At 40.9% G+C, this 12,629-nt stretch overlaps 1 protein-coding gene across 1 annotated transcript in view; it reads left to right on the top strand.

Annotated features, from left to right (window-relative positions):
* The window catches only part of WDFY4 (WDFY family member 4), a 127,455-nt gene that overhangs the window by 38,022 nt on the left and 76,804 nt on the right, over window positions 1-12,629 (top strand). The window contains exons 27-36 of the mRNA XM_035538924.2: window positions 2,788-2,879; window positions 3,899-3,998; window positions 4,775-4,980; window positions 5,527-5,696; window positions 6,267-6,392; window positions 6,829-6,990; window positions 7,108-7,305; window positions 8,831-8,948; window positions 9,492-9,649; window positions 10,087-10,325. Coding sequence (XP_035394817.1) covers window positions 2,788-2,879; window positions 3,899-3,998; window positions 4,775-4,980; window positions 5,527-5,696; window positions 6,267-6,392; window positions 6,829-6,990; window positions 7,108-7,305; window positions 8,831-8,948; window positions 9,492-9,649; window positions 10,087-10,325 — 1,569 coding nt within the window. The remainder of the gene's footprint in view (window positions 1-2,787; window positions 2,880-3,898; window positions 3,999-4,774; window positions 4,981-5,526; window positions 5,697-6,266; window positions 6,393-6,828; window positions 6,991-7,107; window positions 7,306-8,830; window positions 8,949-9,491; window positions 9,650-10,086; window positions 10,326-12,629) is intronic.

Genomic DNA, 12,629 nt, shown 5'->3' with positions numbered 1-12,629 from the left:
CTTGTATTTGTGTGTGAGGATCCTCACAGGTTGGGTGACAACCCTTACAGTGATGGCACAAATAGTCCCAATGCTATGACTGGGACTGCACAATCTGTACTTAATATTTGTTCTCACTGAAGCCTGTCTATGAAGTATTGCAGCATGGCCCTAAATGGCTATGTACCAAATCCCATTGGCTTGGCCTATATCCCAGTAACTATACTTTTTGTTTTTGAATTTGTATCGGTTAAACGTGCAATAGTCAGGATTTCATGGAGTGTTTCAATACTTGTTTACTTTCCACAGAATGTAAACAATGCTCCAGTTTATATCCCCAGTCCAGCTGCATCAGCCTATAGCCTATGAACTGAGGAAGGTCCACACAGTATTATGCACAGCCACTCAGCTCAAGGGAAATGCACTGCACAGATGACAGCTGTTTTATAGCTCTGTCTTTGACCAAATGAAATGTAGAGACAAGCATCTCCAGTAGTTACTGTGGAGTAAAGTAACATGAACTTACTGCTAGCCAGCTTCTTTGTGAAACTGTCTGTATGCATATTCCTACCCTCAGCTCTATGAGTTAGCCTATTCTTTTTTCAGAGGTATGACTAATGGATTTAGTATATCACATTGGTCTTGTGGTAAGGAGCGTACATGATCATTTTTCTTAAAAGCTCATGAATGGTTATTCCTTGGTAATTTTGGTTGGTTGTCAGGCCTATTGGTGCTCAGTAAGTGGATAGAGATGTCACCATCCTCCCAGCTCCCGGAGAACAGAATATAGCAGGCTCTCACCAGTGCTGAAAAGTGCTGGGGTTTCTATTGGTCCCAGATTTTTGGCACATCTATTGGAGGTTGCTATGTGGACCAGTCCTGCAGAACAAGTGGTATTCTGTCCCTTAAGAAATGCCCTTCTTGTGGGCAGGAGGTCATGCACTTGCGCTAAGTGTGTATTTCACATTTACCTGTAGAACCAGGTAATTACCATGGATTCATGTATATTGGTTGACTTGCATGGCTTGTTGGAATCATGGTCATGTTCGCATGAAACGCTGCTTGGCCCAAGCTCAGAAAATCCCCTGAATAATCCCCTGTGCATAGCGTGGAAGCTGCCGCACTGGAGCTCTGATCCTAGCCCAAGACCTGGAGGGGCTCGTGTAATACAGAACAATTAATTCTGGCCCTGTTGAAGACAAATAGGACGTTGGCAATTGATGTGGCTGGCTGCAGGATGCCCTCTCAGGCAAGAAAGGAACGTGAATTACTTTTCCTTTTCACACAAGTCAGACCTTTCCAATAGTGATAAATGCAATTGTCAAACCACAATATCTTTTCTGTCCTGACAAGGTGCACTTTACCTAGCTCAGATGTGAGGCAAGGTCCCCACTCTGCAACACTGTGACCTTCATGCTTTCCTGATTGTAAACCCTCGATAAGGACGGGAAGCTGCAGAAGCTCCTTTGGCCCCCCAGCTCATACATGTCTTCCGAAGCATGTATAAATCGTAAATCCATTTTGTGTAAAAGCAATGGCTACAAAACACATGCAGTAGAAACCTTGTCACACTCAACTCTCACCGGGGAAACAAACTACTGCAAATCTCCCCAACTTTCCAACTGTGCCTGTGCTTGCCCTAGCTCCGATACACCGCTGTGCTTGGTACAGTTGGGGAACCACTGTTCTGTTGTCTAGCAAACTAACTCCATGGCAATTTGAGCTTCTATGCGATTATCTTGACCGAATAAATAGCTAGCTCAATCTAAGCAATGTGCAAAGTCCATAGCAAGATTATAACTCGATTTGCTTAAATGAGGCCCTGTGGCTGATCCACCTGTCCTCAGTGTGTAAGAACTTAGGTCTGACCCTACAGCAACTTTTCATTGTTTTCCAGCAGCTCTGGGCAGCTCAGGGCGCTGGCTAGCCATTTCCAGCAAGGTCAGCACCCATTTCCAGCTTGGGTTAGGCTCAGAAGTTCATTTAGACATATTTCAGCCCACTTAAAGTTAGGGAACTTGTTTATCTTTAAGTAAAGGGAAGTAGTGTCACTGAAATAAATTGAAATATCACTTCCTGAAGCATACCAAACTATTTCCACATGTAAACGTGCCAATTAACTCACATGAAACAAGCTCTGAGAGCACTCTCTCTTTGAGGCAGTCCAAAAGGCTTTACTTAAACTGACCTACACAGCAGCAGAGAATTCTTGGCGTAGCACGATGAAGGGCATTTGTCTTCTAAACAATTAGTCTACCGAGACGAGGGAAACAGGGATTTTTGCTCTCTGGGGTGCGTTAATAGGAATTCTCTCAAACTAGAGATGAAAAGCATTTGCCAGTCCTCCTCCCTGAGTAGCTGCTGAGGGTTCTCTGCTTTCCACTGTGTGCTTGGAAACCAAGTGATAATGACAGTAATATCTAAATGCTACAAATTCAGAATCTGTTCCCACCCCCAGCTTTGTATAAATAGTACTTAACTCAGTTTTGCTGTCTAGAGGGTGAAAGGCATTTAAAATTAGAAGATAGATAAACAGAAAAACTCTTCCATAGTAGAATAAACATAACTTACATTTATAGGTATCTTTTTCTTTCTTTTTTTTGGGGGGAGTGATATCCTCTTTATTTGCTTCCTAGTTTATGAACTTTTGCATTCTTATTTCAAGCCTATTTCTGCAGCCACTAGAATTTCAAGCAGTCACCATTAACAGTCATTGTTAATTACTGTTGAGATATATATGTAACCTCAAATTAATTAAATGAACATCGTTCATTCTGTTGACCAAAACTGGTTCCTTCTCTCTGGAAGGGTTGCTTTGTTCCTTGTTTACACTTTGAAACCCTCTTCTGTGGATGAAAATCAGCTCTGCCTGGAAGGTGTGGCTGAGACACCCAGTGAAGGTGAGGAACTGCCTTTGGTGTGTGCGTGTTCTCATGGATGGCTAGGTGCATTCCCTCTTCCCCAGGGCACAATGAACCCTAAATGAAATGTAGTGCTTCTGCCTCTAGTGGTGGGAAGAGACACAATTCAAATGACTGGCAAGGGGCAGGCTGCATGGAGGTGACCTGAAATTGTGGGGAAAACTTATATTGCTACAAAGTCCTCATGTGAAGAATACTGAAGTGGTAGTTGCTGTGTATATTCAGGAAGGCCTGATCTGCAGCATGATCCTCCTCCTTCTAAGGGAGTTCCGCTTTTGTCCTTTCTGCTTAGCCAGCAGTGCTTTAACTACTTCGTCTAGAATCTACGCGCAACATTGGATTTCACAAATACACACTGAGATAAAGGCCAATTAAACTGAAATTGCCTCCAAAACCAGTATACCATGATGTTAGGAGTAATAAATTTTCATTTGGCGTCCTGGATTTTCTAAGAATGCTTTGCTGCACTTGTAGTTGTAGCAAATAATTATGTGGAGCTCTGCACCTTCTAAAAAAATCCATCCACTTATGTCTGCTTTGTGGGGGGGAGCTTCCAGTCAGCTGGCTCTTTCATTTTCTGCAATCTTTCAGTTTAGACTGTATCGGTTATTGCACCTCCAAACAATATATTAAGGAGACACTAATAACTGTGGTTTGTACCTACAGACATCATAGCTAGGACATGAATGTCATTGCCTGTTTGCATTTCCCTCTCTAGTTAACCTGAGATTGCTTGATGTGGATTAGTATTCAACATGAAGTCTGGATGAGTTTCAAGAAGCTCTAAAGACAGGACTTTTACAATTTAAGCACTGGTTGTTTCTGATTTTGCAGGAATTCTTAAGACTAAAAGCTGATGTTTGCATCCTTTTACTCTGCATAACGCTGCTATAAGTACTTCCATTGGGCTAATCTGGTGCAAACAAGGTTGTTCATCAAAGCAATGGAACATGTGTTTTGTCTCTTCATTGCTCTTTATTACTTTCTGATATTTGTAGCCTTAAGCCAAACATCTGGGAAGACAATCTGGCTTCGAAACCAGTTACTGAAGATGCTGTTAGATGTAATCTGCTCGGACAAAACTCATCTGTCCTCTGAGTAAGTAGAAACAATTTAGGAAGGCAGGAGTAAGTGACTCTTTCTTCTAGGTTTTGTCTTTCATGGTGTTTGATAATGACTAAACACAACGGTAATATCTGAGTGTCAATAAAATGGTAAGTAAGAGCAGACTAGATTCAGAATTATGTCTTGGCAGTGATTTGTCTGGGATTCACAGTGATCTCCATTTTGGAAAATGTTGAGTGTTTTCAGAAAATGATCTCAAAGAAGGAACTTGGAGATACTGTTTCTTCTTCAGTTGCAAGGGTTGGAAAAAAATCACAGCTGTTACTGAAAATCAATTGAATATAACTTGGGATTACTTGTGTCCCTGTATCACAGTCATAAGCACACAGTTATAGTTCTACCTTGTGTAACTAAAAGGCAGAGTTCATGTTGTTGGATGCTGTAACTGCACTTCCATCTGTTAAAGTGTCTTTGACTTCAAAATTTAAACTTGAATTCTGAATGTTCTAGGTTGAAAGACCTAGTCTATGATGTATTTTTTAACAGTTACTGATATGCACTCTCAGAGGGAACCTCATGTTAATGAGCTTTTGTTTTGTAATAAAAGGTTGGATTTAGTGGGAATGAAGTGGCTTGAGCTGTGTATGTCATTAAGTCTTCATGATTCTGTGTTGTGGTAAAACCTTAATCAGAATTTTTCCAGAGAAGCTTGAGCTTCTGAATCACCTAGAGATAATTTTAAATAAAATCTCCTCACTGTCTTTTCCTATGTCTCCTTTCATATTCTTTTATTTCCCTCTCTTTTCCAGGGCACAACAAGAGACATTTTTGGCACTGGGGTCAGACTGGTTTCTGCTGTTCACACAGAGCTACCTGCACTCTAGCACGGTTGTGCTGGGGATGAAACTACTTCTGTGCTTCCTCCACAATCGTTCACTGCTAAACAAATTCAAGGAAGGGATAGTGGCTGGGCGCTGGCTGGAAAACAGCTCTACAGGGTTGAATATTCTAATGGGTACGTGTTGGTTTAATGCTCCTGAAACAATCCCTTAATCAAGCTCAGTGGATGAATTCCCACTAATCTCGATAGACCAAGAATTAGTATTGCTTTCTAGGGCAAGCTTGTCTTGGTACTTCAGGTTTTCTGTGCTGAAAGGTAGAAAACATTGCTGCTTTATTGCACTGTAGTTGGCATCTCTGATTAGAAGTTGCAGGGAGATGGGTCTTCCTGTCTTACTTAAAATCAAGCTAGTTCGTAAGCATGTGAGAAGTTCAGATGTCAGCTTGTACAGTGAACCCTTCTTTTTCTTTAAGATTTGTTCAGTTTGCATTTTGATAACTAGACCTGTGGTTATGAGAGAGGGAAGAGAAGGGAGGAAAATTCTGGGAGAATCTCCTGTTTGAAGTTTTGTGAAGTGTTCATATTGCAGTCTAGAAGAATCCTGAGTGGCCTGGAACCACAGACAAAGGAGGATGAAATTGGGTCAGTAGTCCTTCTTCCAATATGGCGTTCATTTTTAGAGACTTTCTCAGAACGTTTTCATTTTCTTTTCCTTTACAGATAATTTAAAAACTCATCCTTCAGTAACTGAGAATGGCCCCTTCTTGATTTTTGGATTTTCTGTGTTGCAAAAATGTCTGACCGATCATGTCCACATCCCTGAGATCTACTTGCTGGTGGCAAGGCTCTTTCTGGCAACTCCACATTGTGAACCACCTGAAACAGCCAAGGTAAGAAAAACATAGTGGACAAGTGTGAAGCTGCAATTACTTTATTACTTTGTCATTTTCTGGCCTTTTCCATAAGAGGATTCCCAGGCAATCTAACCCTATTTAGTTTTTGGGATAGATAAAATTAGCCATCCACACTTAAAAGATGAAGTAAATTAAGTTTGATATAAGGAAATCTGTGTTCTGAGCAAACTTGTTCATGTAGGTCTTTAGTACCATTTAACTAATGCATGTTAGAAGGTAATTCCAATTAGTTTTTCTGTCTGTTTTTATGTTGTCAGTACTCATTAAAGTCTCAGAATTAGTGGATTTGTGTATTTTTCCCTGGTGCCATGAGAAGCCATAAGGCTTTTTTTCCCCCAGGAGTAACAAAGATATCTTTCTGAAGAGGACAATCTATTAATGTTATTCTGGAGAAACACATTTAATAGGATAGGAGAGGGAGGAGCAGGTGGAGGTGAAGATGTTGTGGTGTTTTGTTTTTTTCCGAATGTGGGAGAGCAAGCATTGTTCTTGATGTAGCATAAATAATTACAATCTATTCTTGAAATATATCTCTTCCTGTTGTAGGGAGATCTTGACTCTATGTTGCAGTGGATCTTGCAACACCACATTACAGAGAATGTCCTCAAAACTGGATTGTGTGCAGAGGCAGCTGCTTTACTGTTGGAAATGGTTAGAGTCACTGTGGACAAGGTAAGCATCTTATAGCAAGGACAGTGCAACATGAGTGGCACTACCTGATGTACATGGCGATCTTCACCTGTAAGCTCTAGCTTTCATCTGCCCTCACAGGCAGTACTAAGTCTAAAAGTAAGCAGGGATTTCAAAGCATCAGCATAGCTCTTGGCCTGGTTGTTACATAGCAGATAATGTGATAGGCTCATGTTTACTAACCCTGAACACAGAGATGGGTCTTATCCACAGCATCACCTGTTCTGCTCATTCTTGGCGATAAAGATATGTAACCTTTCTGTAACCTGGTCTGCAAGCTGGGAGTTAGCTACTTGTGCCTTTTCTGACTTCTCTGCGGCCATGCAGTGTTTGCTTAGCTGCTTAGGGAACATCTGGAAAGGACCTTATCTGAATGTGGAATGCAGCCTTGACTAGATGCACATTTGTCTGTGTTCAGCCCATTGCAGATGCAGAAGCCTCCTGCGAGATTAACTATCCAGGGAATGTTATCCAGTTTCTGTGCTTGATCTATCATAGTTACACTCAAGATCCAGTGTGGCACTGTCCTGACTTCTTGAAAACTTTGGCGATGGTTGCCTTCCATTCTGGAGCACCCAAGGTATGTGTGTGTGAGTCAGTCCAAGCCCTTCAGATGTGTTGCCAGGAGGAAAAGTCAACTTAAAGGAGTTATAACTATAACTATTAAAATCCCTTGCGTGTTTGTCTGTGTCTACAGGGAGGTTCTGAAGGTCTTTTGTCCCCTGAAGGTCCAGCCATTGCTGAAGGGAAAGGCTGTGTTGATTCTTCCTCTCTCCCACTCCTGCCACACCCTGCCAAGAAACAAGTGTGGGATTTCATAGGCATCCTCCTGATGGACAGTCTCCTCAACATCCCAGCAAACAAACAAGGACATCCACTTGAGCTGCTTCTTGAGGTTTCTGTTGTAGTCCTCAGGCTTTGCTGCTCTGCTTTGCTCTGGGGGTGGAAGGACAGGAGATATCCTGCTAGTAGCCTAGCGAAGGGCTAACAGTGATGAAGAATTGTATTCAGTAAGCATTTCTAGCAGTCCAGGATAAGGCTGGATCACAGCTCTTAGCATGCATTACTTCCTGGCAGATCCGGACAGCATACATAATAGAATGGAATTCCTCCTACCTGTTCTTGCAAGGAAGAGACTTCTTTTTTTGCCTGCTGTGCATTCATGCTACACCTAGACTCCAACAAAGGCATTTTTCAGGCAACATTTAACATTAAAGTAAGGCATGAAAATTTTCCCTTTCACTAGTAATGCCTGCACGTCATTAGAGCAGCCCTTGAATTCTAGAGAGAACAGAATATTTCACAGAGCATTCCTGTGTACTGTTTTCTGAGACAAGAATTTCTTTTCAGTGACCAAATAAACCAAAACCAACCATCTCTTTCCTCCTTTTTTAGGACAGATTAATAAAATCTGTAACAACTGAACCTAGGTTATGAATTCCAACCACTCAAAGCACTGGAAAGAGTCAATCAACAAATTGTCAATAGTTCAGGTGTTCCAGATATAATCATAGGATGGCTTGGGTTAGAAGGGACCTTAAAGATCAGCTAGTTCCACCCCCCCCTGCCATGGGCAAGGATGCCACCACTAGATCCCCACTAGATCAGGTTGCTCAGGGCCTCATCTAACCTGGTCTTGAACACCTCCAGGGATGGGGCATCCACAAGCTCTCTGTTTCCGTGCCTCACCCCCCTCTGAGTGAAGAATTTCTTCCTAACCTCCAATCTAAATCTCCCCCCTTAGTTTAAAACTGTTCCCCTTGTCCTGTCATTATTTGTTTGAGCAAAGGGTAGCTCAGACTTAGCTTAGTAAGACAAATAGTAACAAACACAAGAATCTTTATTGCAATTGTCATCTTATGAGTTAAATCACATTGTGAAGCAGCAGTTCCCTAAAGGCTTACATAATAACTTCCCAAGGCTTAATCATGATACAATTGAAAATAGAGTGGCTCCTATGACTACCTGTATCCTTTCTATGAGAGTTACTGATTTGCCTTTGCACAGCGTAGTACAGAAGTTTTCTGCACTTGTTACTTTGGGTTAGCTGCTGAAGATAACTGTTAACCTTGCATCAGCTTTTCATCTGCCCATAACAAAGGCTGAAGTGTGGAAGTGAGATGGAATTCTTCTCCTCTTTCTTCTTGTGCTGTTTTTCCACATCTCTTCCTAAAGCAATGCCTAGGGGGTTAAAGGAAATGTTAGGCATTTTGAACTATCTCAGGTTGTATTGAATTTCTTTTGGAATCTCTACTTCTTACCTTGAGCAAAACTTTTACCAAATCCCAATCTTTGATGACTATAAACTGCCAAAGATCCAGTGAAATCAAAAGCCCTTGAATAGAGGCTGAGTGTGACTTTCAGAATCTGATTTCTTGCTGTTTTCTTGCTCTAGTAATGTTTTTATGGTGACTGTACAGGCTTCTCCAGAGGATGCCACCAGTGAGCAGAAGAGAGATTTTCAGACAAAAGTCTTGCTCTCTGCTATGGATGTCTTCCATGTTATCAGCCAAGGCGAGGGGAAAACAAGACCAAGAGGTGAGTGGTGAGGTTCAGATCATTAGGTAGCTGATATTTGGCATTTAGCTGTCCCTGTTAGACAAGCCTGGAAACAATAGGTAGAACTCAGCTCATCAGGCTGGCCTGTCCATTTACTCCTGTCATAAATTCACATACAGAAATTACTGCAGTTTTACTCTGTTTCTAGAGCTTTTTTTGAGAACAGATTCTGAACATTAAAAGGGAGTACTTAACAAGAAAGAAACCTGGGCTTATCTTTAAGTGCTTCTGGAAACAACCCTGGTAACTTTGTTGTTGTTGCTTTACTTTCTGAGTCATTGGTTGGACTAGTCCTCCAGGACAGTGTTTTAGTGGGATTGGTTCTGTCCCTAGGATGGAGCAGTCATACCCAACCTAATTAACACGTTTCTGCTAGACCTAGAGTTTTCTTAGACATGTCCCACCTCTGATACATTGACATGATTTTGTTCTTTCTCAACTCTGGCATTCTCAGATCTTACATTATATTTTACTGCATTTGAAGTTGTTGCATGATAATCAACTCTCTTGTATTATCTCCAGGGAGCAGTGATCCTCGTGGCACTTCAGAATCAACTGCATCTGTATCCGTGATGAATGTTGTTTATTTTGCTCAGAAGCTGATTGAGAAGCTGAGCAGCAGAATGTTTGCTGCTGACCCCAAGCAAATCCTGCTCTTCACTGCCAAACAGATTATGGGGGTGAGACACATGAAAGATTTTTTCAAACTGTTATAAACATTTTATCTGTTTCACACTGAGATGGTGATTCAACAAATCTCAAGAAGTTGGCTGCAATCTAATGATTCTGATTATTTCTGTTCTCTTGCATGAGCTGATAATGGCTGTAAATGACAATCAGAGCTAGATTTTGCTGAATAAAGAAGGGAGTGTTAGCTCTTTCCCATGTACTCTGCTGCCTATCTATATATTGCTGAATGAGAATAAATTAATCCTTTCTACAATTCAAAGGACTTCAGCAGAGCTACAGGGAAATTGAATTTGTGCCTAACAGGTAGTTAGGGGGAATATTGCCGAAATAAGTTTAGAACAGCTTAAATGAAGTAAGAGGAGTGAATCCTTGGGGAAGATGTTTTTTTTGAACAAGCCAAGTACACTGCTGTTTTGTATCTTCACAGGTCTTAGAAGGCATGGTTTCTCAAAAGGAAGTTTTCCTCAGTACCCTGTACAGCTGTCTAAACAGAGCCATCCTCTACTGCCTGTCCAGACCACAACAGTCACTGCCTGAAAAGTTTAATGTCCTGAACACTCTCAATGTTCTACAGGAGCAGTGGGACATTATTTTTGCAACTTACAACTCAAGTAATAATTTTGTTGTCTGCCTAATGCACTGCCTTTGCCAGCTGAATTCGTGCAGGTACAAATGTTTGTCTTGGTATGACTTCTGCTTAACTCTCTGTACTGTAATTTATGGCAGCGGGTGCAGAAGGGGAGATCTTGCATGTTTATTTTATTTTTTTTCTTCACAAGGTTTAAGTAATCTCCAATTTGGAGAGTCCCTAGATGCTGAGATTGAGATGGATACATCTAGACTAAGGATTTTGGTTGTACTGTATCCTAGCAAGACTTTGGCCTATTGGGTCTCAGTGCTCTGGGGATTTAAAGCACCATTTTGCAGCTGCCTGCCTTGGGCAGAGCTTCTTGTCTGAGCTGGTGTCTGTTGAAGTTACAGAATAAAGCTCCCTGGGGAAAGATGGTTGTTTTCCCTTGTACATTTTACAAAAAAAAAAAAAAAAAAGTAATATTTTATCATTTAATTTCAAGGGAAAGTTTATTCATGTGCTCACTGTTCTGGGGACAAATGATTGGTTTTTAGCAAGAAAGTGGAAGAGGTACAGTTCTTCAATCAGAAAACTGTTTTCTCCTTGAAACACTGGTGAGCAGAGAATTTCCTACCACCTCTCTGGTTTAGAGGCAGATTAGTAGGCATATTTGTGGATGTAATAAGCAAGGCGCAGTAGATGGTAATAACACTCAATTCCATTTCTTTCATTTTGAAAAGGTTGTTTCATTTCAGAGGCACTCAGGCAAGCTTGCAGGTTTGTCTAAGAAGAACCCTTGAATTTGCACAGAGGTTTAATTGCTGCTTTGTATTAACTAAGATATTTATGTGTATCTGTTTTACTCACCCAGCCTTTCTAGCAGCTCACTCACTTTGGAGTAAACTGCAGTTAACAAGTCTCAACTGATTTCAGTGGAGCTAGCTCATGAGCACACCAGTAAAATGAGAATCTGGAAATTTTGGGATGTAAAATCATTCCACAAGCATGCAGGTGGCCATTTTCTGAGCTATCTGCACTGGGGTAGTTTAGGGAGATGGTTGTTCTGATTCAGGAGTCATTCTTATGTGGGTACACTTAAAACATACATAAAGTAGTGCATTGATATTCTGAATCTTACTGTTTCGGTTATTGTTACTTGGATATGAATTATAAAGTCATGGTTCTGCTGAAATTGTTGGGAGTTTTGCCCTTGACTAAATAGGACTAGAACATTCATAGGTATTCTGTTTGTCGTTCTTACAGGTTTTGTGTCAAAGGTACCTTTTTTTTTTTTTTTGATGTAAACTGGGGAAGGTTGGCTTTTGTTGTTTTTTGTTTGTTTGTTTTTGGACACTTCTGTTTCTTTAAAAGAAGCAAATAATGGCCAGGGCTTTATTCACTTTGATGTTTGCTGTTTCAATGAAAACCTTCTGTGCTGCTTAGGTGTGCTGAACTGAATGCAGCGGTAAGGTATCATAATGGAAATGATCCACAGTTCCAGAGGTTTTCTATAGCTCCATGATTATTCTTATTCCAGTCAGATAATAATTTCTAGACAAAAACTGTGGAGATGGAGTAAGGATTGCTTGTATATAAGTAAGAGTATAAATATTAACAACAATAAAAATTACAGAAGTATGATATTATCCAAAAGCCAAACACAGCATGTCCTGTGAATCAGAGTTGTTGCATTTTAAAGAAAACCAGAAATAAAACAGGCAGCTTTGCATACCCAAGAGGCTTTACTCTCACTTGTAGTGGTGCCTATTTACTCTTGAAATAATGTAGTGTGTTATGAGTGGCTATAGTGGGTCAGAACAAGGATCTAGGTGGCTCTGACTCCTACATTGGCTAATACTGGTGCTTAGGGAAGAGTGAAAATAGGGCGAACACTAGGTGCTAAAGTATGTGGCCTTGTTATGCTGAGTGCTTTATAAACTGTATGAGACTAAGTGAACAGATCATCTGTAGGATATGGCAACGCAGTATTTCCCAAACAATGAGAGATAATTCTAGTGAAGAAATTCGGAGCAAAGAGACTGCACAAAGCTTTCCTGTACCTCCCCTGAGCATCCTGTGTGCAATCTGGATACCTCAGTACAACCCTGTGCTCGAGCTAACTGAGGTAAATAGTAGGTAAAGTGCACCAAGGATTGCAGGGATAAGGCTTGTAGAACACAGTGATTTCATAGGATCTTGATGAATGCTTTGAGTTTGAAAATCAGACTGACAGGGATTTAATTCCCATTTCTTGTAATTTCTGCAGTGTCATGTGATTGATGTAGGCCTTTGAGCCTGGGAATGTGGCCTGCTACATGAATAAAGTAGGAGTGGATGAGTAGAAATAACTAGCTTTTTCATTGTCCTTGGTTTGTTCTACATCTGCTCTCCTTTTCTTT

Source organism: Cygnus atratus, chromosome 7 (genome assembly GCF_013377495.2).
Source record: "Cygnus atratus isolate AKBS03 ecotype Queensland, Australia chromosome 7, CAtr_DNAZoo_HiC_assembly, whole genome shotgun sequence".
NCBI classification, from domain to species: Eukaryota; Metazoa; Chordata; class Aves; order Anseriformes; family Anatidae; genus Cygnus; species Cygnus atratus.
This window is presented reverse-complemented; position numbering and strand designations above follow the sequence as displayed.